This window comes from Nyctibius grandis, chromosome 6 (genome assembly GCF_013368605.1).
Source record: "Nyctibius grandis isolate bNycGra1 chromosome 6, bNycGra1.pri, whole genome shotgun sequence".
NCBI lineage: Eukaryota > Metazoa > Chordata > Aves > Nyctibiiformes > Nyctibiidae > Nyctibius > Nyctibius grandis.
The window spans coordinates 68,544,828-68,565,169 of NC_090663.1; the positions used below are offsets into that span (position 1 = coordinate 68,544,828).

At 42.8% G+C, this 20,342-nt stretch overlaps 1 protein-coding gene across 3 annotated transcripts in view; it reads left to right on the forward strand.

The window, feature by feature from the left end:
- Nucleotides 1-20,342, forward strand: part of AFF1 (ALF transcription elongation factor 1) — a 123,311-nt gene that overhangs the window by 78,482 nt on the left and 24,487 nt on the right. For all 3 annotated transcript variants that reach the window (XM_068402819.1, XM_068402822.1, XM_068402820.1), the window contains 7 exons: nucleotides 8,081-8,125; nucleotides 10,839-10,925; nucleotides 11,642-11,678; nucleotides 12,056-12,107; nucleotides 17,207-17,261; nucleotides 17,393-17,430; nucleotides 18,682-18,838. In XM_068402819.1, coding sequence (XP_068258920.1) covers nucleotides 8,081-8,125; nucleotides 10,839-10,925; nucleotides 11,642-11,678; nucleotides 12,056-12,107; nucleotides 17,207-17,261; nucleotides 17,393-17,430; nucleotides 18,682-18,838 — 471 coding nt within the window. The remainder of the gene's footprint in view (nucleotides 1-8,080; nucleotides 8,126-10,838; nucleotides 10,926-11,641; nucleotides 11,679-12,055; nucleotides 12,108-17,206; nucleotides 17,262-17,392; nucleotides 17,431-18,681; nucleotides 18,839-20,342) is intronic.

The following is a 20,342-nucleotide window of genomic DNA, read 5'->3' on the forward strand; positions in this document are numbered from 1 at the left end:
GACTTGTGTGCAAGTAGGAGAGTCCATCTCATATGCAAGATCTCCTCCTGCTCTGAGCTGGTTAAGCACGTATGGGTGAAGTGAGGACAGGATAGTAGGTTTTGGTCTGATTTTGTCCTGCCTGTAGTTTTCAAACTAACCCTTCATGCATATACAATTTTGCGATCTTCATTGCATTCAAATGGCAAAAACCTGTGCAGTTGACATGAAAAAGTAAATTTAAAGCTAAATATTTATATCAAAGTATAGTATTAAATGGGAAGAAGCTGTACATGTGCTGTGTGACCCTTTTTTTTTGTTTGTTTTTAGCATGAACAGGTGATCTCTGCTGATAGTTGCAGTGGCAAAGCTGTCATTAGGAAACAAAGAAAACTGACAGTACAGTGAAGGGCATGGAACTCATAATTAGCTTTTCTCATCCTTGCTGCACTGCTTGCTTGGGTTTTCTCAGCACTAATAATTTAGTCTGAAATCAGGCAAAGAGCAATAGCTGGCATACGTGAGCTACACACATTGCAAATCCATTGTGATTAGGAGGAGATACCAGGCAGTGTATGAAACGCACGCATGCTGTAGCTGTTCTTCATGTACGCCGCCTGGGTATCTGCAGGCACCGGTTTCACCTGAGATGAAGGAGACGGAGAAGCATGAGGCTTGTTTGTGCGCAGGATGTCAGAGGGGCAGCTCGAAACGGGCTGTGACAGCAGAGGCATGCAAATAAACAGAAATAAGCAGTCGGGTGGAAATTACTGAGATGAGAAGGAACAGAAAGGTCTGCAACACCTTAATGCTTGCCTGAAAGGCAGCCCATATCTGTTCCAGTTAATATTTGCTTCCAGACCTCCTGTCCTCATCTTTGTGCAATCTATACGCTGTCACTGCCGCTGGCCTTGTTTGAGCCCGCACATCTCAGCGGTGCCACTGGATGACTTCTGAAATAATGCATGGCCAGCTTTCTCTTGGAGACTATTTTTTTGACAGCCTGCTTGAAACTATTCTGCCACAGCCTCCTGACGAGGCAAGCTATTTAAAAACCAGGGAGAAAGCTTCAGCCCCCCACTTCCACGTGTGAGAGCCGTACGGTGCGTACGGTCCTTCAGCTCCATTTGGCACATGTGGCAGAGCGGGATAAAAATGTATGCTGTGATTTTTAATGGAATAGCTTTTAAAAAAAGAAGCAACCTGAGAAGCTCTTCAACGCCATTCTCGTTAGCAAAAAAAGCACTGCTTATTCCCTGTAGTATCTATGGCAAAACCTTCTTGTTAAAAAGATGCCTATTTTTTGAGTTTCCCAGCTTTGGCCAGTGTTGACTGCATTGTGCCAGAGAGGAGAAAGCTGGGCTTTTGCAAGGATCCTTTCAATGTCTCTCTCATTTTCCCCTTCCAGCTGTAGCCATAACGCTGAGACTGAGGAGCTGGCTGCTGGTCCCTCCTGCTGTGACAGTCCAGTGGGTGTAACTGTGTCAGCAGGAAGAGTGCAGCGCCGGGGGGGTTGGTGCTGTCCCTTTCTTGTATTACTCCCTCGTTGGGGCACCGCACTGCTTCTGGTTGACAGTTGGATGTCTGGCCCACATATTATCATGGCCAGTGGGGCATCTCATTTGTGTGCCAGGTGGTTCCTCAAGCAGTTTAGTCTGGTTTGGGGCGATTCTTATTATCCTGATTTCCTTGTTCATCTCTCTTTAGCGTGTCTAATAGAGCTGTGCAAGGCTCGGGGCATGAGCAGAGCTTTGTGCTCATGGAAGTGTGTGGTTTTTTGGAATTGCTCGTGAAGAGAGGTCTTGGAGGTATTTCTGAGAGTTTCGTCACACAGTTGCTATGCAGCTTGAATTGAGTGCCTGAGCAGATTTTAAATTGTTTTCTAAATTAAGAGCTCTCTCTTCTTTTGCGGGTATGCGCACCTGTGCATTTTTGCAAGCCTGTTGCAGTAAAGGCAGACTAGTTCCTCGTGTAATTTCTAGGGTTTCTTATGTTTGTGTAGGTGCTTGAAATTAGATTGGCCCCAATCCTGAAGTCCTTTTCAGCTCAGGATCGAATTAGTACTGAATCCTTCAGTGACTGGTTTTTTTTTCACTTTTAATGGGCAAGGGTAAATCCCATTGCATAGTCAAATCAGCAAATCATGTGCTACCCTAGTACGTATGGGGAGGGGATCACACAAAATCTTTCACAGCCAAATTTCTAGTAGATGCTTTAACTGTTAATTCCACTTCTTTTCACCTCCTTTAGTGTAGGGAAATCTACTTTTCACGTGACTGAATGCATTATGGTACAGGAGACAAACATTTAACTTCCTCAGGAGAAGCCTGATGCTATAGAGCAAAGCGAAATACTCTTTATTTCGTCAGCTGCAGTAGGTTATCATGTAGATGGTAATTCCTGCAGGTCTCTAGTCTTTGAGTTGTTTATGCTCTGATAAATTGAAAGCATTAATGTCTTTATTACTCTGATAAAGAAACTGCATTAAAATTATCACCTAAGCATGTGGTATTTATATACGTTTTTGCTTTCTGTAACCATACCTTAGCTTTCTGGATACATTATTATGTTGTGCTGTGTGCATGTAATTGAGCAGAAAGGGAGTTGCACATATCTGTAGGAATCCATCAATTAATCTCTCTGAAGGAACTTCCTCAACTGCATTTTCCCAGAAGGAAAAACAAGTATAGCAGTGCTGTCTGAAATGACTGTGAATTGCATGTCCTTCCCCACTTCATTAGCTGGCTGATGCACTTGCATATGTCAGGGCTTTCCAAAGTGTTGCACCTACAGTAGAAGCTAAATGAAAGTGCTCAGCTTCTACCAAATCGAAACAAACCCAACCCCCCCCCCCCAGTACCCCCTGAAAATATATGGTACCTCTTTTTTTATTTTATTTAAACTTTCACAGGTATCTGCATAGAGATTTCTTCTTGGCTGAGGTCACTAGTAGTGAGGAAAAAGGAAGTGGGTGATTTTGTGCAACTGCCAAGGGGAGAGAGTGGATGTGGGTTTTAGGTCATGCTGGTCTGAGCTATTATGTTGAACCAAAAGGTTTGAGTGAAGTCCTTCTCAGACAACTTCAGCTATACTTAACAGTATTTCAGGAATATTGCCTTGTAGCACTGTCTTTTGTTAACCTTGAGGTGATCTGTCTTTGCAAAATACTACTTGGCCTTCATCAACCTGTCGTGCAGGTTGGTGAATTGGAAAAATGTATATATTGAAAAAATTATAAAAATGAGAGAATGTGGCAGTGTCTCCCCATTTTAATAGCACGTTGCTTGTTCTTTAGTAACTGAGTGAGCCTTAAAGGTCATATTAATGGTAGTCTGCATTTTTCTGTAGTCAAAATTTTATTTAATGGCTTTGGCTCTACGTTTATCCATCTTTTTGTCCTAAAAACCTTAAAACCAAACTTAGCCTTGACATTGTGAAATGTCTGTTGTGCCAGTTAAGTCTGTGAGTCCTCATCAAAGAGATACTTGATTTTGTCTTGATGACCTTTATAAACCTTTCTCTTTGCTTTTTAAGCTTGCAAGTGAGGAAGTCATCATTAAATTAGCTTTCCAATACTTATTATGGAAATTCATCAGTCCAGATTCTGTTCCCATCATATGTTATCATATGAGTAGAATTTTAAATTTGTCCCTCAAATTATCGGTCACGTAACAGGCCTGAACCGTGTTACACAGTTTGTGTCTAGCTGTTCCCTGGAATTTTTGTGGATAAGCACTGCAAATTACAGAGGTGCCAGTTTCTTCTGCCTGTTCTCTTAAAGTAGTTTTCTGTCTTTCTGAACAAGATTTCTTTCCAAGTTACATCTGTTTATTTAACCTCTCCAGAGTCCATGGGCCTGCATCAGTAGAGGAACTGGGCTGGAGTCTTGGGTCAGATGTGAGCACCCACTTGCAGCTGGATGTGTGTGTCTGGCTCTGGTGGTGCCTTCTGCTGGGGAGATGGTAAATGGAGAAGCATGCTGCCCTGCAGACCTTTTTGGAGGCTGCGAGATCACTGGGAGTTGGGCCTTTGCTTGAGTAAAACCAGATTTTTTGGAACATAAATTAGTATTATTGCTGGGGGAGGTGGCTGTTACTGAAGCACAGCACCAGTTTGGATGGAAATGTTGGCATTAAAAACTAAAACCCAGCAACCCAACAGTTCTGGATGTTCCGTCCTTGCGCTTGACCTGGGCCATCAAAACGTTTTGTGAATGGCACTCAGAGGCATCTGCATCATTCCTAAACTGTCAGTGAGTATGAATGTGGCATGAGGAAATCCTAGCTGGAGATTGTGCAGATGTCAGTGTCAGCCAGCAAATATGCACAGGGCTTAAATCGAGTTGTCTGTGGGGGGGAGTATGTTACAGTCTTCCCTGTAAAGGCTGTAAAACTGCTAGCGGGGGTAGACAGTAACACGTAATACTTGATCTTCTACACCCACAGTCCTCAGTGGAGCTGATCTCATTTCAGTGATTTCTTTGGCTTTAGGGCTTTTTAACTCTTCTTCAAGCAACATTGTATTTCTCCTTTTCCCTAAACTCTTCTCTTAAAACTGGCAAGGACTGCCCTTGCTGCTGGGTGGTAGTTATGGTTTAATGGTAGTTTACAGGCTGAAACACAGCTGAGATGTGACTTGAAGGAAAAAACAAAAATAGGCAAAAAAATTACTCAGCATGCAGAAAAGCCCAGCTCCTTCAGGCACTGGATGCATAGCTTTGTAAAGGATGAGGAGTCCTCGGACACTGCAGCCGGGACGGAGTGCAAGGGTGTGTGCCTGCCCTTCCCAGGGCCAGCAGGTTTGGGGCACAGGGACTGCGACAGGCTGTGACCTCACGGTAGAAGTGACAGCCACAGTCCTAGCTGAGAGACAGGAGGGTTCCCCAGTGCAGTCAAATGGATCCGACCAGCTTTGTTGTGGTTTTGGCACTGAAAACAAATTTTCTATGCGTATCCCGAACAGTCTGTGATTTTAATCTCTGGAGCAAACATTTCACCATGTATTTGATATGGGTGTTGCAAGTCCATTTGTGGGCAGCAGCTTTGTTTGCTGGTGAAAGTGTCATTCAGTTTTCCAGTCTTAGGGTGCAGCAGCATGGCAGAACAGAGGTTAAAGATGCCTGAAAATCTGTGCTCTTCAGGCAAAGACTCCAGCAGGGGCATGGGCTTCCTAGCATGTCCTAACTTAGTGGCTCTGGGAGTAAACTGCTAGCCACAGACTAAAGCAATCCTGAGCATCCCTGGTATCTTATGTTCTCTATCTCCAGAGCTGTACATATTTTGGGGGCACGTACTTAAACCTCTCTTATCTTGAAAAAAACAAACCAAAACAAAAACAAACACAAAAAATAGAGGTCCTTGTGCTGCCGATGCAGACTTCTGCAGTACTTGTTCAGTGTCATGTGTTTGCTTTCCTTTAAATTTTGTACCACGAAGAAGAAAGTGGTTTCTGCTAAGCCACCAGACCTGTGAAGAACAGCAGACAGTCACTGAACCCTTTGGGGTTATGATAAATCTTCCTGACAATTGCACTATAAATACTCTGTATGCAAACCTGTATCAATTTCAAAGCCTCTTCAGGCTGAAAGAACGTCAGAAAGGGGTATGAGTTGTTTGGCAAAGACAAGAGAGATCCAAACTGACTGTTGCAGATATTCTCTGATCCTCAGGTTAATTGAATTTCACCTTTGTCATCAGTTATCACTTCATAAAACTTAAGTTTCTGGAATGGGAGAAGCAAACTGATTTTGATTTGTTGCAATGGATCCATTGTAGAGAGAGTTTTTTAATACTTCATCCAGGCAGGATCTTGATTCCTTATCTGTTTTGTAGGATGGGTTTTTACTGTGGTGCTCTCATGGGATATCTCAGGAGCTTTCTGAAGCAATCTGTTGATTGAACGCTGCTTTTCTGTACAGCAGGATGCAAATTTCTGTGTCTGCTGTTCACTGCTTATTACATTAAGGAGTAAATTACGTGGTTGAGCTAGCAGGTTAACTTGCTGGTAAGAGGAAGAGAGGGATCCCTTTTTGGCACTCTGAGTTATGAAGCATCCCAATCTCTTGCCACGTGGTAGAAGTTCCCTGCTGTTTGCTCTCCCTCTCCCCTCCTACTGCCTGCTGTGGGATGCTTTTGCAAGCCTTGCTAGATCCCAGCCCCTTGCTTTCATTTGTGTGACTCATCTGGCTGTGCCTCAGCTTCCGTTTCTCTCAGGGTGAGTAAGGTCAGAAGCAGCTATCAGTGCGTGATTTTCTGAAGATAAGTCGAATCTTTGTCAAATGAGCACTGCCTCGATGAGAGCTTTATGTAGACACAGACAAATGAGGTTGCAGGGAAAAGAGATTCCTCAGCTTCTCTTCTCCCTCCAATGTAAATAATGCAGCATATGGGAAACAAATGAGTGACCTTTCTGTGACAGTGCTAAGGATGGTGCTTTTTGACTGTAATAAAGTGTTTGCTTGCTTTGCTGTTTATCTTGTTCTGGGGAAGATCCTTCTGATCACGCACTATAGCTCACTACCCTCTTCCTTTAACACGAGGAATGTCTTTCTGGCCTTTCCCTTTCAGCAATTATGCTGGACATTTCCACTGAATCTCTGGTTTATAGGCAAGAAGCTGGTCTTGGATGCACTTCACTCATTATAATACTCAGCTCTTTGGTTGTTTTTCATTTCTGTTTCCTTTAATGATCTCAGTTAGGAAAGGATGTGTAAATGACAGGTACTTTCAAAACACATGCCTTGCTAGTAGATGAGAAGCTGATCTATTGAAGTGAAATGATGTTCCCCATGGCCAGGCAGTGGGTCAGTGTGTGGAAGCAGCACGGGTCCTGCTCTAGAGCATCCCCAGCACCTAGTGCTGCCGGCGGCACTGGAAGGAGGGCACTGCTGCTGCATCCTCTCCTGCTGGGCATGGGGCAGGTAGGCTCTGTCAGGGTGCACCACCGCTCGCCCTGGCTGTGCAGTTACCCTCGTCCCCACGTGCCTGAAGAGCAGGAGGCGTTTGCTGCGCTTGTCCCAGCTCCTGCCTTGCCCAGCAGTACCGATGCTGCTGCTGATGGTGTCGCGCGTGTGCAGGGGAGGGGGGCGTGTCTGGCCAGGAGCTGCTAAATGATTTTGCCGATACATTAAAAGCAGATTTATGTGTTTGCACAAGCTGCAATGTCTGCTGTTTGTTATGTAACTGGTGAATGTTAGCATCGCTTTTGCTTTGTACTCTTCCCCAGAGCTTTGTTGTGCCTGGGCTCGTGAGCCTGCTCAAAGGCAGCTGCAGGCGCTGCCACGACTATTTCCTGGTCCTCTTCAGGTGGTGTTGGTGGAGTGCCAGGGCACCACCAGGGAGCTGGCCTCCCTTCAGAGGTCCTCGCCACACTTGCGTTGGGGAGCCCAGGACCCTGACAGGCAGGCATGTGGTGGTCACTGCCTGGGCTCCAGCCAAACGCGTGGGGGAGGTAAAGAGACAGTCTCTCTGTCCAGATCCAGGTCATCTGCAGGCTTTTCCAGAAATCACCATGTTGTTCCGACCCGGCGGTTCGTTCAAGGTGTTATTCTGAACTACACAAGTTACAATTGTGTTGCTTTTCTATTTTTTAATGGCAATTGATGTTTCCATGAGTCCAAGAGCTGGCATTCAAGGGCCAGGTGTGTGATTCCTCCAGTTAAAACCACCTCTACTTTGCCTTCTCCAAGCTTAGGACTTTATGCTGGCTTCTTTTTTCTGATGAGTGCACATGAGTGCATCGAAGAACGCAAGTCATGAAATAAGAGGAATCTTGTCAGCTGAACGAGCACCATTGTTTCATGAGCTCTGTTTTTCTTTATGTGATTTTCTCAAGAGATGCTGTTTGGAGACACCTTCCTTCTTTCTCATCTTTCTTAGAATGTATCTTCTACTAAAGACTTGACAACAACAGGCTTTGTAGAAGTGCATTATTAACTGCCCTACTGATGAGCTTTTAATTCTTATTAGCATTTTATTATTAATGGACTTCCATGAAATTTATAGAACCGTTGATAAGCAAATGTTTGATGAGTGCATGTTTGTCTTATGTCCGTTGGTAAAAACAAAACAAACTCATGCTGCTTCCCTCTTTTTTGTTGCAGCAAACCTTCCCCGGTGATGTCCACTCCATTGAAGAAATTTTGAGGGTATGTGCACTTAAATAATAGATCCCTGTGTTTGCTTGTATTTTGCATGCATTACAGTAGTGTGGGGGGAAAAAAAATTGCTCTGCTGCTGTTCTGTCAGTGGATGCTGCATTCACGAAAAGTGTGTTTTGGGGTACACTGTGGAGAGGATGAAAGTCAGCTTTGGTTACAGCTAGAGTTGTAAGACCAGTCTTTTTATGAGTATGTAACTGTAATACAGCCTGGTGCAGTCCAGGAGCAAGACTGACAAGTCATCTGAAACAGCCAGAACTGCTCCTTCATCGAGTCTCGGGGTGTTGCCATTACTGACCGCGCTTCCTCCAAAGGTGCTGGATGTGCTGCCAGCCCCAGCAGCGTGGCACTGAACGGGAGCATGCACCTGGCATCCTTCCTACCTGCCTGTGCATGGCACTGCTGCTGGGCTGCTTCTCCTTCACTGTGATTCTAGTCCATTCGTGCAAAGCTAAGCCAGCTCTGATGCAAAACTATCTCTGTAACCTTGTGTTAGGGCTGTCTCTGTGATCAGTGCACAGACGCTCAGTAACTGGGTCTGAGTATGTGTCACCCATTCACTGTGCACGGTATAAAAATGCACTGTGATCTGCAAGCCGGTCATGCTGATATTGAGAAGACAGCTTCTTGATGTCAAATATTATTATGAGACACTGAAGTCCTAATGGAGGTGTTTGGTTTCTGTGATTCATTTCCCTCACTGTTGCTTCACATTGCAAAATCCTGATGCCTTTATTGCTCTCAAGAAGCTGTTGTTAGGGCAACATTTTAGCTGAAAGGTAGTTGTGCACAGGTGCTCACTAGCTGCTGTGTGCTGGTTGATGTTGCAGCATGAGTACTCCACCTGGAAGTACTGCATCCTTTCATGTTCCACGAGACATCTTGCTTTCTTGCCTTTTAGTAATGCATAACACTGTTTTTGTAGCAACCACGGGGAAGCACGTACAAATACATGAAGAGGTGTAGTGCAGTATATTGAGGAGTTTTATCATCTATTGAAAGATTGCACAGCTAGTGAGTGAAGTAAGCAATGAACCGAACAGTGGGAGGGGAGAAAGGAGAAGGCAAGGGCGATAACTATAGGATCAAATAGTTATCCACGTTAGTTGTAGGCTGCTTCTAGTTCTTGCACAGAAACCCCTGTAGATTGCTCTGATCCCTGCTTATAGAGCCAAAGGCAGCAATGTGGTTTAATTCCTTGTAGATCTTTGCATTTCACGTTATTCCTAATAGATAAGCAAACTAGGGACACTTCTGAACTTTCACATTTGTGCCTTGATGAAAAAATGGCACTTGTAAATTATGACACAGTAGGGATTTTCACACTTCAGTCTATTTGGTGTCAAAAGTACAAAAATGTACTTTGCACTGACGTGTTCCTCATTAATTTCTTTTAAGCCCCTGAGCAAACTGCGTGTAGTGCATGCTCATCACGAGATGTGTTCAGCATTAACATAACTTCTAACTTTCTGAGCTGAGCAAGGCGCTAGTATTGTGTTACTCTGCATGCTGCTTTCTTCAGGAGGTTGGCAGGGAAACGGTTGTGATGACAGCCACTCTGGATGGGGATGGTGGGTGCACACCTTGAGTACAGAAGTGATGTTGGGCTGCGGGGGAAATCCTAAGATAACTATTTCTGGAAAGGCAGTGAGAGTGGCAGGCCATGCGAATTCACTCGCTTCTTGGGGCGACTATTATGCTGTTCAGGATTTAAAACTTGAGGATCAGGAACCAAGAAAAGTCTGTCTTGTGTGATTTCAACAAGGTGGTTTTGAATTTCTGAGCCCCAACTTTCCCAAAGGCCTCGCCTAGATTAACCTCCATTAAAGTATTTTAGCATATGTTCAAGGCAAAGGCCCTTGTCTGTGCTAGGCTTTTCATCTGTATTCATTGCAGCGCAAGCCAAGGCTTTAGCACGCTCGTCTGAGCCTGGCTGTGGTGCCAGAAGAGGCAGGTTGGAGGATGATCTTGCCTGCCGAGTCCTATCCCATGGCCGTGGTGTTTGTGCTCTGCTTTCACCTGGACCTTGGCTGAGCCCAAGAAGCTGATACCTGGTAGCGATGGTGGGTGAGAGTAAGGGCAGGGGAACAGGGCAAAAGGATTCCTAAAGGCATGGGGTGGTCTTTTTCTTTGGTTTGAAACCACGTCCCAGAGCGCTGCATCAAAGATGCCTCGGTTGGTCAGAGCAAAAGCCAGTGTTTCAGGCAGAATAGCATGGGGAATGGCTGGCAGTCAGAGCTCGCTGGCTGACCTCCTCGAGTTGTGAAAAACCTTTCGGAGTGTTGTTGCTGTAAAGGGATATAAGAACTTCTGTAATAGGAAAGTCCTGCGCTTTGAAAAACCCCAGAACTAGTCATGTACAGGTTTTATTTATTTTTCCCTTTATTAACTGTGATAGCTGTAAGGCTGGGGCCTAATTCTGCAAACACACTAAGTACTTAACTCTCCACAAGCGTCACTGAGATTGCTGTTTCTTGGGCAATGCAAGTATGCTTGCAGAAAAGGAGCAAGTTCTCACCATGGTCTGGCTGCTGCGCTCAAAGGAGGGCTTCTCGCTGCAATACCGCATACTGCCTTTCAGGTCTACAGTCGGGTCAACAAGGATGTTTTTGTTAGATCCATGTGAATCTTTTAAGCGTAAAACTTCACCTGCGTGTATCAGAAAAAATACTGTAAGCTGCTTCTCTCAATCTCTTTCCAGGAAATGACCCATTCATGGCCACCTCCCCTGACAGCTATTCGTACGCCTAGTACAGCAGAGCGTTCCAAATTTCCGTTCCCAACAAAGGTAAAACACCCTTTTTTCGCCAGGGCTTTTGATAAATTAGAAGAGAGCTTTCTGGCTCTTGCATGTGTTTTCATCTGATTTTGTCCCCCTTTCATAGATAAAAGCTGTTAGGAGAGATTATCTTTAGAAGTTGTCAGATAAATAAAAGCACAGTGGATCCTGAGTTGTATAACAGCTGCTTGCAATGCATCATTTTACTGAGAATTAGATCAGATTGTGCCTCTGAGTAATTGTTTTTGGGTGGGCTATATGGTAGTGTAATTATCTTTCCTCTTTTCATTTTTTAAAGCAAGCTTTGTATTTTTAGAGTTGTAAGATGTTTGAGCCAGAGGGGGGATGAATTAATAATGTTTCAATGACTTACACATTTGTTATAATCATGGGCTTCAAATGTGACTGCTTTTCAGAAACATTTTAAGCATCTCATCTCTGTTGCAGCACAAAAAAGCGTTTTATCTTTATTGTCAACAAAAAATATTTGCTGACTGTGTTAAACAGAAGGGTTTGGCAGCTCTTATAATTTTTTTTTAATATTTCTTCAAAAATGCGTAAAAAAAGACCAGCTTAGACTATTGGACATTTCAAAGTCATACTTTGACAAGTTAGTCAAAGTATTTAGTACAGTAAGTAACATGGAAAACAAATCATTGATATGCTGCTATTAAGAGAGAACTGTTTATTTTATTCTCAATTTCCACTTTGTCCTTTTTTCCTAGGAATCACAGCATGTTGGATCTGTAACACAGAATCAGAGTAAGTAGGAATCCAAAGACAAGACTGTTATGTGTGTATTGACAGATAGTTTTGTGTGTTGTGTGTTACAGTTGAGGAGAACATCAAATGTTTACATTGATTAAGGAGCATGATTTCCTGTGCTTTGTTGAACAGTGATGAATTTAGAAAATGCTTAAGAGATTGTGTGCATTCGTTACCTAGAAATTAAGGTGGCAGTTCAGCAGCGAACAAACTATTTCATTAAGAAACCCCATTTGGCGTGATGAATTAATCACAATGGCAAACAATTACATCCTGGAAGAAAGTGGCTTTCTAGTCTGATGCTCAGAGACCATAGGGTAAAATACACTACAAGTGAAGCAAATAAAACCAACCAGTTTGTTTTTGATTTACAGAACAGTATGATGCACCTTCAAAAACGTTGCCTAGTTCTCAACCAAAAGCATCGTAAGTAACCAGACTCAGTTCCCATCTCTACTGTGCAGTTACTTAAAAGAACCTAGAATGAATTAAAATTTGGTTTACTTGATGACTCTGAAGATTAAGGTTTTATCAGTCTGATTTTTCTCAGAAAATCCAAATGCAGGGAATTTTCACCAACAGAAGTATTACTGTTTCATGATTATGATGACTGTGTTAAAAACAAAACAAAACTCGAGAAAAAAGCCACAACTATTAATGTACCAGATCGAAGGTTTTTTTTCACTCTTTTAATCTGTGGCTACTTAACATCTTGTCACACTTAGTGCTATTCAAACTACTAATAATGCATTCAGCTGACATAAATTATAAGGGGTACAAACTGAATCTGATCTATTCTGCGTATTGTTTTGAAGCCTGTGAGGGCTAGTAAAGCTACAGCTATGAAACCTGAAAAGTAGGGGTGGAATTTTACAGCAATCATACGGTATAACTTTCTGCAGTTGCCCAAGGAAAAGTCTTCTAAGAAGTGTTGTCTTAATTTTATTTTTATTTTAAAAAACCAATCAATCAAGCAAAAAAACTTTCATGTGGACTTTCTAAAAACCTCAATTTATATTCTAATAATGTTAGCTAGTTGTAAAGGGGGATGAAGAGGAAATTTCTATAGCCTTTTTTAATAGTATTTCTGTATTTCTACTTTTCTTTATATATTTCTTCTTTTTCCTATCATGTTATCTTTTATCTCAGAAGAAAGCTGCTTAGAATTTGAGTCTCAGTCTAAGATGTTTATGCATAATCACTACAAAAGTTTTATAAGGCTAGGAAGGAGTGCCAACTAATAAATGAATTGCTCCAACAGAAAATTTTAAGTTGGTGGATAAAATAACTTGCTACTGTCCTTGTAGGTGAAAGTAGTTATCTATTAATTAGGCTAATTACAGAAATTACTTGAAAGTCGTTTTGTGTGGGCTGATGTTAGTCTTTCAGGATTAACCTGGCCAGATGGCAGCATTGATGGGTTCTGAGCCCCAAGTAACAAATAGAAATCTTTCAATGTCTGGAAGGCTGAGAGGTCTGTGTGCAAGGCAATTGCTGAACCATTAAATGCCTGTCAGTTCATGTGATATATAAAGATCTCATGTTACTCTGTGGTAGGTTGTTCCATGGAAGGCTGCAAACTACAGACTACAAAGCTTACTCCATTTGTTTTCCTTTTCTTTATCATGAACAGTTTAATTAAAAAAAAAAAAACAACAAAAACCAACAACAAAACCCAAAAAAACAAACAAAACCAAACCAAAACTGGGCTAGTCACAAGTAAGAGGAAGAGCATCTCTCCATCTTGGTTGAGATTGTAGAATTTTGCACTCAAGCTCTGTAAGATCTGTAAAACAACCTATTTCATACTGTTCCAGCATCATGCAAAGGAGCCCTTGGCTGGCTCAGAGTGTGGGATAGTATCTTGCTGAGCAGTCAGCTACTCCCATAATCCATTCGTTATTTTGCTCCTCCATCTTCCACCCCAGCTTGCTCCTCCTGAATGATTTCTGGACATTTTAGTTGCACTATTAAAAATATTAGTTTCAACTGCTCCAGGCTCTGCCTTCCTCCTCAGCTACCCTACCACCATCACCTTTATTTCAGCTCTTCTCAGCTGCTTGTAAAAATCCCTCTAGTACTTTAGTCAGTTGTCCAGGTGGCAGAGAGAGACTTTTACTGTAGACAAGAATCTGAAAATATTCCTTTCTTAACCCCAAGGTCCAGAATTGTAAAGCTGGCATGGTACATAGCTCTGTCCGTAGCCAACATCCCCTCTCTGCTTAGTGCCCTTGCGGGCACTTCAGAGCCAACGCTTATGTACCAGGGACAAAGGCCGGTTGAAGCGGGAAGAACAGGGTGGCTTAGGTTTATGTCCAAAATGGAGCCAAGTGAGATTTACCCAAGGACTTCCTGTGCATCTTTCTCTTGAACTGATGCATCCCTTCTTTTTTTGTTTTGTTTTTGTTTTCATTTGCACAACAGGGCTTGCTTTCTTTGCTGTTCAAAGTGCATGTGACTGTCTGAAAGTTCAGCTGCCTAGAGTAGTTCACGTTACAAAGCGTAGCTGGCTGAAAACAAACAGCGTTTGTGCTGCTTAATTAGAGGTTGAAATCCCAGTGCATCTGTGTGCCCAAATAAAGCATTCAGCTTTACAGAGCATGCAAGGGTTTCCCAGATGGCTTTCATTCTTGAATACAGCCCCAAAGTTAGCACCTGGTTGCACTGGAATGGACATAGTCCCCCTTTTAAAGGGGGAGATGCCAATCTCGTTCTTGGTGATGCATCTTTAACTTGGCTCGCAGAGAGGGACCAGCCTATGCTTTCAGTAGGGTTGTTTGACAAGCGATATTAATTTTAATGCTGCTTCTCTTGCTAAAAGAGCTCTTTTTAAACAGCTTTACAGAGAGATTGATGGTGTGTATATAAGCTGCAAATGAACAGGTCCTGCAAATGAAAACTTGGCATCTATTAACTCCTGAGCTAATGAAAGCATTAAAATTATTAAGGCAGATTTATTTGCTTTAACTAGGCTATGTAACAATTTGTTGAAACCCTTTGGGGAAACCGGCTTTGTCTATCCTTGCAGAAGTATGACTCATTTGAAGTTTTAGTGTTCTTCCTTGATCCTAAATTGAATTTAAGTAGTTGCAATGTTCTTTTATGCTGATGCATTTCATTTACCAGCAGCTCAGTTGAAAAAGGCAGTCCTTTTTATTACAAACAGTTAAATCAGATCTAAAAGAAGATCTAGCTAGTGTTTCTTTGCATTATTGTCTTACCTCTAGAGGAAATGCATCTGTAGTCCACAATTCTTAAAGCAAAACAAAAAAGTGGAAACACTTTAAGAACTTTTTAGCATCCCTGGAAGCTTGTTCATTATCACCTTTGAAGTACAATTTCCCCTAACAAGTTAGAAAAAAAATAAAAAGAATTAATTGAGATGCTAGTGGACATTTGGCAAAACTGCCCAGAAGTGGCTGTATTGTTGCTGTTCTTTTTTTCCTCTTTGTGTCTCAGCGGACTGGCAGCGAGCTTTGGCTCTAGCCCACATACGAAGTTGGCGCGTGCAGGATTGCTGCAGACTGAATGCCTTTTGCCTTCTGTAGGAAATTCAGGGGCCTCGTTTTCCAAGGTGGTGTCTCATAGCGCTTCCCTTCAGTGTTTATGCTAAAAGAAGAGGCAAGAGGTGATTTCCACTGAGAAGGTGTGTGAGGAAATGAGGTAGTGGAGGCTGGGAGATGAAGGAGCATAGTCACGGGTATGGCAAAGTCAAAATGCTGAACAAAGAAAGCACATAGGTCTTCGTGAGTGTAATCAGACAGAGCCCTTGGGGCGCTGAGAGCCTCTTTTGCATCAGTGAGAGGTACTCTGAGACTGGGGTCAGTACCTTTGCAGGAGGTGTCACCTGTATGGGAGGGGTTGGCTCTGTGCTGGTAGACACAGGAGACCTTTGAGGTTTCTTTATGCTGTCCTGCTCTGTGGACAACAGCAGATTCATCACTTCTGGTTTGTGGAATTGTTGTTCCTTATGAGACCATGGCCAGCTTCGGCAGTAAACATGGTCATATTTCAATGAAAGTATCTCCATGCATGTCAGCTGCTTTGGTGTGACTGTAAAATAATTTGTCTAGTTAGTGGGGGTAGTGTTTAAATAAGGGAATCACTTTTTTATTCAAGGTTTTTACTCCTCTATTGTCACAGAATCATAAAAGCAAACTGCTCAGGGTCATTAGAGGTGACCCAAAAAGCCGTAAATCTTTTTCGCTTTGTTCATAATTTGACATGAAGGCTTGAAAGAGTGTAAAGGTTTGTGTAGTTTTCCTTTTCCTAACAAGTGTCAGGAACCCTAACTTTCTCCCCACTTTTCCAAGGTGATGGAGTTCACTGGGGATCTTTCATACTTGTTTTCTTGCTATGAAATATGTTGTCATGAGGGGTTGGAGGCTTATTTTTCTTATTTGGGCATAAGAAAAATTTCTCGCAGAGACCCCTTAGTTTGAAAGGAGGCTGAAATAAACCGAGTTTTGACCTGACTGATTAAAATCCCTGTCTTAGATCCCAAGCATTTTATCCATTTTTGGAATGACACTTGTGTAATTCTCTGGGTTGAGGAGTCTGTCTCTAGCTAGTTTCAAGATTTGAATCACTATACTTTTGAATAGCAAGAGTTTTGCCTCTCTGTTTTCCAACACCTTTTGGGATGCCTGTGTGATTGCCAAAGAGGAAGATAACAATTTTTGAGAACTTTGGGTCCCTCCCCACAAATCCTTCCCCTCCAGCCTTTTGAGGAGCTCAGTAATGCATTAAAATTGCAAGCAGTAGTTATCACCTGCAGGCAGAGGACTAAATTATGCTTTTGGAAACATTTGCAGGCAACCTGCTCTCTACTCTAGCAATAGTAAAACAAGAGTTTATGCCTCGCACCTGTAAACTGCTTTGAGTATCTGAACTGCTCGATGTTACGGTTACCGCTGAGATATGCAGGAGCATGAAGTTCTTTGTGTAGAGAAGAAATAGGAGATAGGCTTGACCTCAGCATTTACTTACATAAGTGTGATTGGAGACTTCAGCAGCAAAAATGGGCTTCAGTCACAGCCCCTGTGACTGAAGAAATACTTGCAGCACCCAAGAGCAGAGAGTGTGAACATGCACAGCTTCTGGTGCAAAGACAATGCTTTCTGCCCCTTGGGGAGCCAATGCAGACTAATAGCGTGCTAGACTCTTGCTGTACAAGGATCAGACTTCTTCCACCCTGCCCTGCTGTATTAGTGTGCTAGGTAACCCTTGTTGAGGAGCCATTACCCTTGCAGAACTTTGTTGTCTGTAGATGGCAGCCAGTGATACTGACCTCCATTGCAAAATGTCCTGAGATCAGTTGGAAAGCACAGTAAAATGCCTAGGTTATGTGTTATCATTTTATCATTCAGGTCGTGACAGGGTTTAGCAGATCGAGCATGCTGAATGTTCAGAAAGGATGTGGGAGGTTGGTTTGTTTTGGCAAGTGCAAACCAAATCTTTTGCAGTGTCTGCTGCTTGAAAATGTGTCTGCCTTGGCTGATATTTATCTTCTGGTTGTCTTTCAGAATCCTCCAGGACGACCTGCAGCTCAGTGATAGTGAAGAGAGTGGTGACGACCAAGTCAGTTTTAGATGTTTTATACACTAGGCACACAGACATCCCTTTAAATCATCACGACTTGTTGCGTTGTTCTGAGTTCCTTAAGCTAACCTTTCCTCCCCCTCTCCTCTTTGTTTTTGTGGACAAAACAGGTTGTTGAAAAGCCACCTTCCTCACTTGCTCCTCCAAGGTACAGGTTTGTTCCCAAACTACTAGCTAGACCAAATAAGGAGGAAAAACAAAACTAAATTTTGTCTATGGGGTAGATGGGTAAGGGTTCCTGGTTTCTCTTGTAGATGCAGGATTTGGTTTCTAGCTGCCTGAACCTGCTGTTGAAAATTGGCTTTAGTTGTGTGGGGTTTTATGGAAAGTTCCAATTAGAAATTAATGATCCAGGCATGCTAGATATTGCCTATGAACCAGAATTGTATTTCCCCAACTGTTCCCTTCTTTTCTCCTCTTCCCCTCCACCAGTGTATATGTAGATCACACTGGAGCTGATGGGATTTTCAGTTGTAGTAGTGATGGGTGAGGTGGAGGCCAGGTTTAGTTCAGAAGGAAGCACAAAACAGCCAAGTGGGTAAAGAACAGAAAGGGGTTAGGTAGACTCATTGAGGCTGTTTCAGCTCCTCTTGATAAGGCAGCTGATTGTAAGCAGTTCCTGCCATGTCAGAAACAGTGTTCAAGGTAGACTGAACAGACACATGCCAGCATTAGAGGAAGAAAGGTGGAGAAGCCCAGAATTTTTCCTATAGAGAGCACTGACATATTTTTGACAAAAAAAATCAAAAAAAAAAAATCATCAACATTTTGATTTCATAAGCCCATTTCAAAACAAAAAGAAGCTGTGCATAAAAGTCATGGCTCTCCCTCAGTTCCATCCACTCCTATTGTCAGTGCTGGAGGAAAACACTTTTGAGTAGGGGAGGGTGTTGCAGAAAATACTGCTGCTTGACACGGCTGTTAACGAAACAGTTACGGCACCTTGACCAAGTAACACAGATGAAGAAGTGAAAAGTTGAGGGGGAGAATACAAAAAAAAAAAAAAAAAAAAAAGCCATCCTGGAATGCATGTTTCTGTCTTGTTAGCCTTTATTGGAAATTTTTCTTTCGAGTGTTGGGGCTTTCAGAAAAACACTTGCCAGTTTTGGTTGTTTTTTAAACTTTAGTTGGCTAAATGCAGCTTCATATTGTAGTAGTGATGTCCTGCTTATGTATTTGTCTGACTGGGTTGGAGTTGAAGGTTTTATTATTTCCAGAGGTTTTTTTATTCCGGTGCTTTATCTTTTGAGTATGGCAATGTATTCCTTTGGCCTTCTCTGTGCTCCGCTCAGTGCCAAAACATGGGGTTTCAGTTTTATTTTTGAATCCTGTCATGTCAATGTAATAAGTAACCTTCACCCATGCTGCTTTCTAATTTTATCTCATGGTGGCCTTGCAGTGCCCTACAGTCCCAGCCCAAGAGTGAGGCATCAGCACATTCCAGCAGCTCGGAGTCAGGGAGCACCAGTGACTCAGACAGCTCTTCAGACTCAGAGACGGAGAGCAACTCGAGTGACAGTGAAGCAAACGACCCTCCGAGAGCGTCGGCGCCTGAGGTGAATGCAAATAAAATGTAGAGGCTGCTTAATACAGCCTCCTTCCTCAGACTCTCTGCTGTCTGAATGCGATCAGGATAGGAGACCTGAAATACGGTCATCATTCAGGTGTCCCCTTGACATCTTTGCTGCATCATCAGACTTTTCTTGCCCTTTGCTTACCTTCTAGAGTTTGTCAATGAAATGACCCTTAGTAACAGCATAATTAGACTTATGTGCTTAACCTTGAAGTGTTCCCCCTTCTCCTTCGGCATCATTGTCTAGCACTCCTGGAGAAATTAGTGCCTTCACTGAAAAGACACAAGCAAAGCGCAGATGAGAAGCACAGCTTGTCTGGGGTGTTTGGGGCCCACCTCCGCCCATGCAGCTTTTCTGGGTGCCGAGGCTATGGGCTGCTTCAGGGTGAGACCCTGATACATTAAGCTGCCTTCGTGCAGCTCCTGTGTGAGTGACAGATTCAGCTTCTCCCAGATTGCAGCTGAAGTGATCAGACCTGCAGGAAGGGCTGGAATGTGCTTAGACTTGCTTCTGTTGAATTTGGCTCGGATAGTGCTGCACTGACATTTCTGAGGCTTTTATTGGGAAAAGCAGACAAACAGAACTCGGTGCCTTAAAGTTTCATAATTGAGACCATGCATTTTTTAAAAATCTGCTGCAGAAGTGCTCATATCCCATGGTTTCAAACAGTTCCTCCAGCTTGCAAAACATTCTCAGGCCAGGGCGAAGTGCATGGTTATATCCTACAGACCACAGCTGGTGTAAACCAATCCACTGACAGTTTTGAGGTACTCTTACAAAGCCCGGAAAGCTTGTAATTTATTTCTCCCCCCCAGCCCTAGCTTTCCTTTCTTTTACCTTAGAAGCACGTGAACAGGGAGAAATTTATGTGCAGAAAACAAGCTTTGAGAAGGCATATCTTTTCATCTCACATCTAATACACTTTACTCTCCAGCAGTTCAGCTACAGACTTTGCCCTCTGCAATGTGGGTGTCTTTGGAATGAAACAGATGTTATGCTTCTCCTCTTTTACCAAATCCTGCCTAGTTTGTCTTGAAAACACTAGATTGTAAGATCCTTCTCACTCTAGTGAAGTCCTAGCTATTCGCCGATGACCATTTGATCCTTTTTTATTCAGCAAACTGTTCATCCATGACGCTCAAGGAGCAAGTTAGTGCACATGGCCCGTTTGTTTGTAGTCAGTTCTTCACATGCAAAAGCACAGACTTTAAGACCTGCAGGCAGTAGTTCCTTTTTTTTAAAAAAAGTCTCTTACTATCCTTTGTGTTTGGAAAACCTAATGAAAACCCATATAATGGTGTAGATCACAAACAAGATAACCAATGGTAGAAGTGCTAGAAAAGGATCAGAGTATGCTACTGTGATAGCTGCCTACGTTATAAACCAAAGTTTACTAAGTCTTTTGGCCATGTTTTTGTAGTGTTTGACCAAAAAAAATTCTCTTCAGTGGCTAATAAGTTAAAATTCTAATGAAAATAAAGCAGAT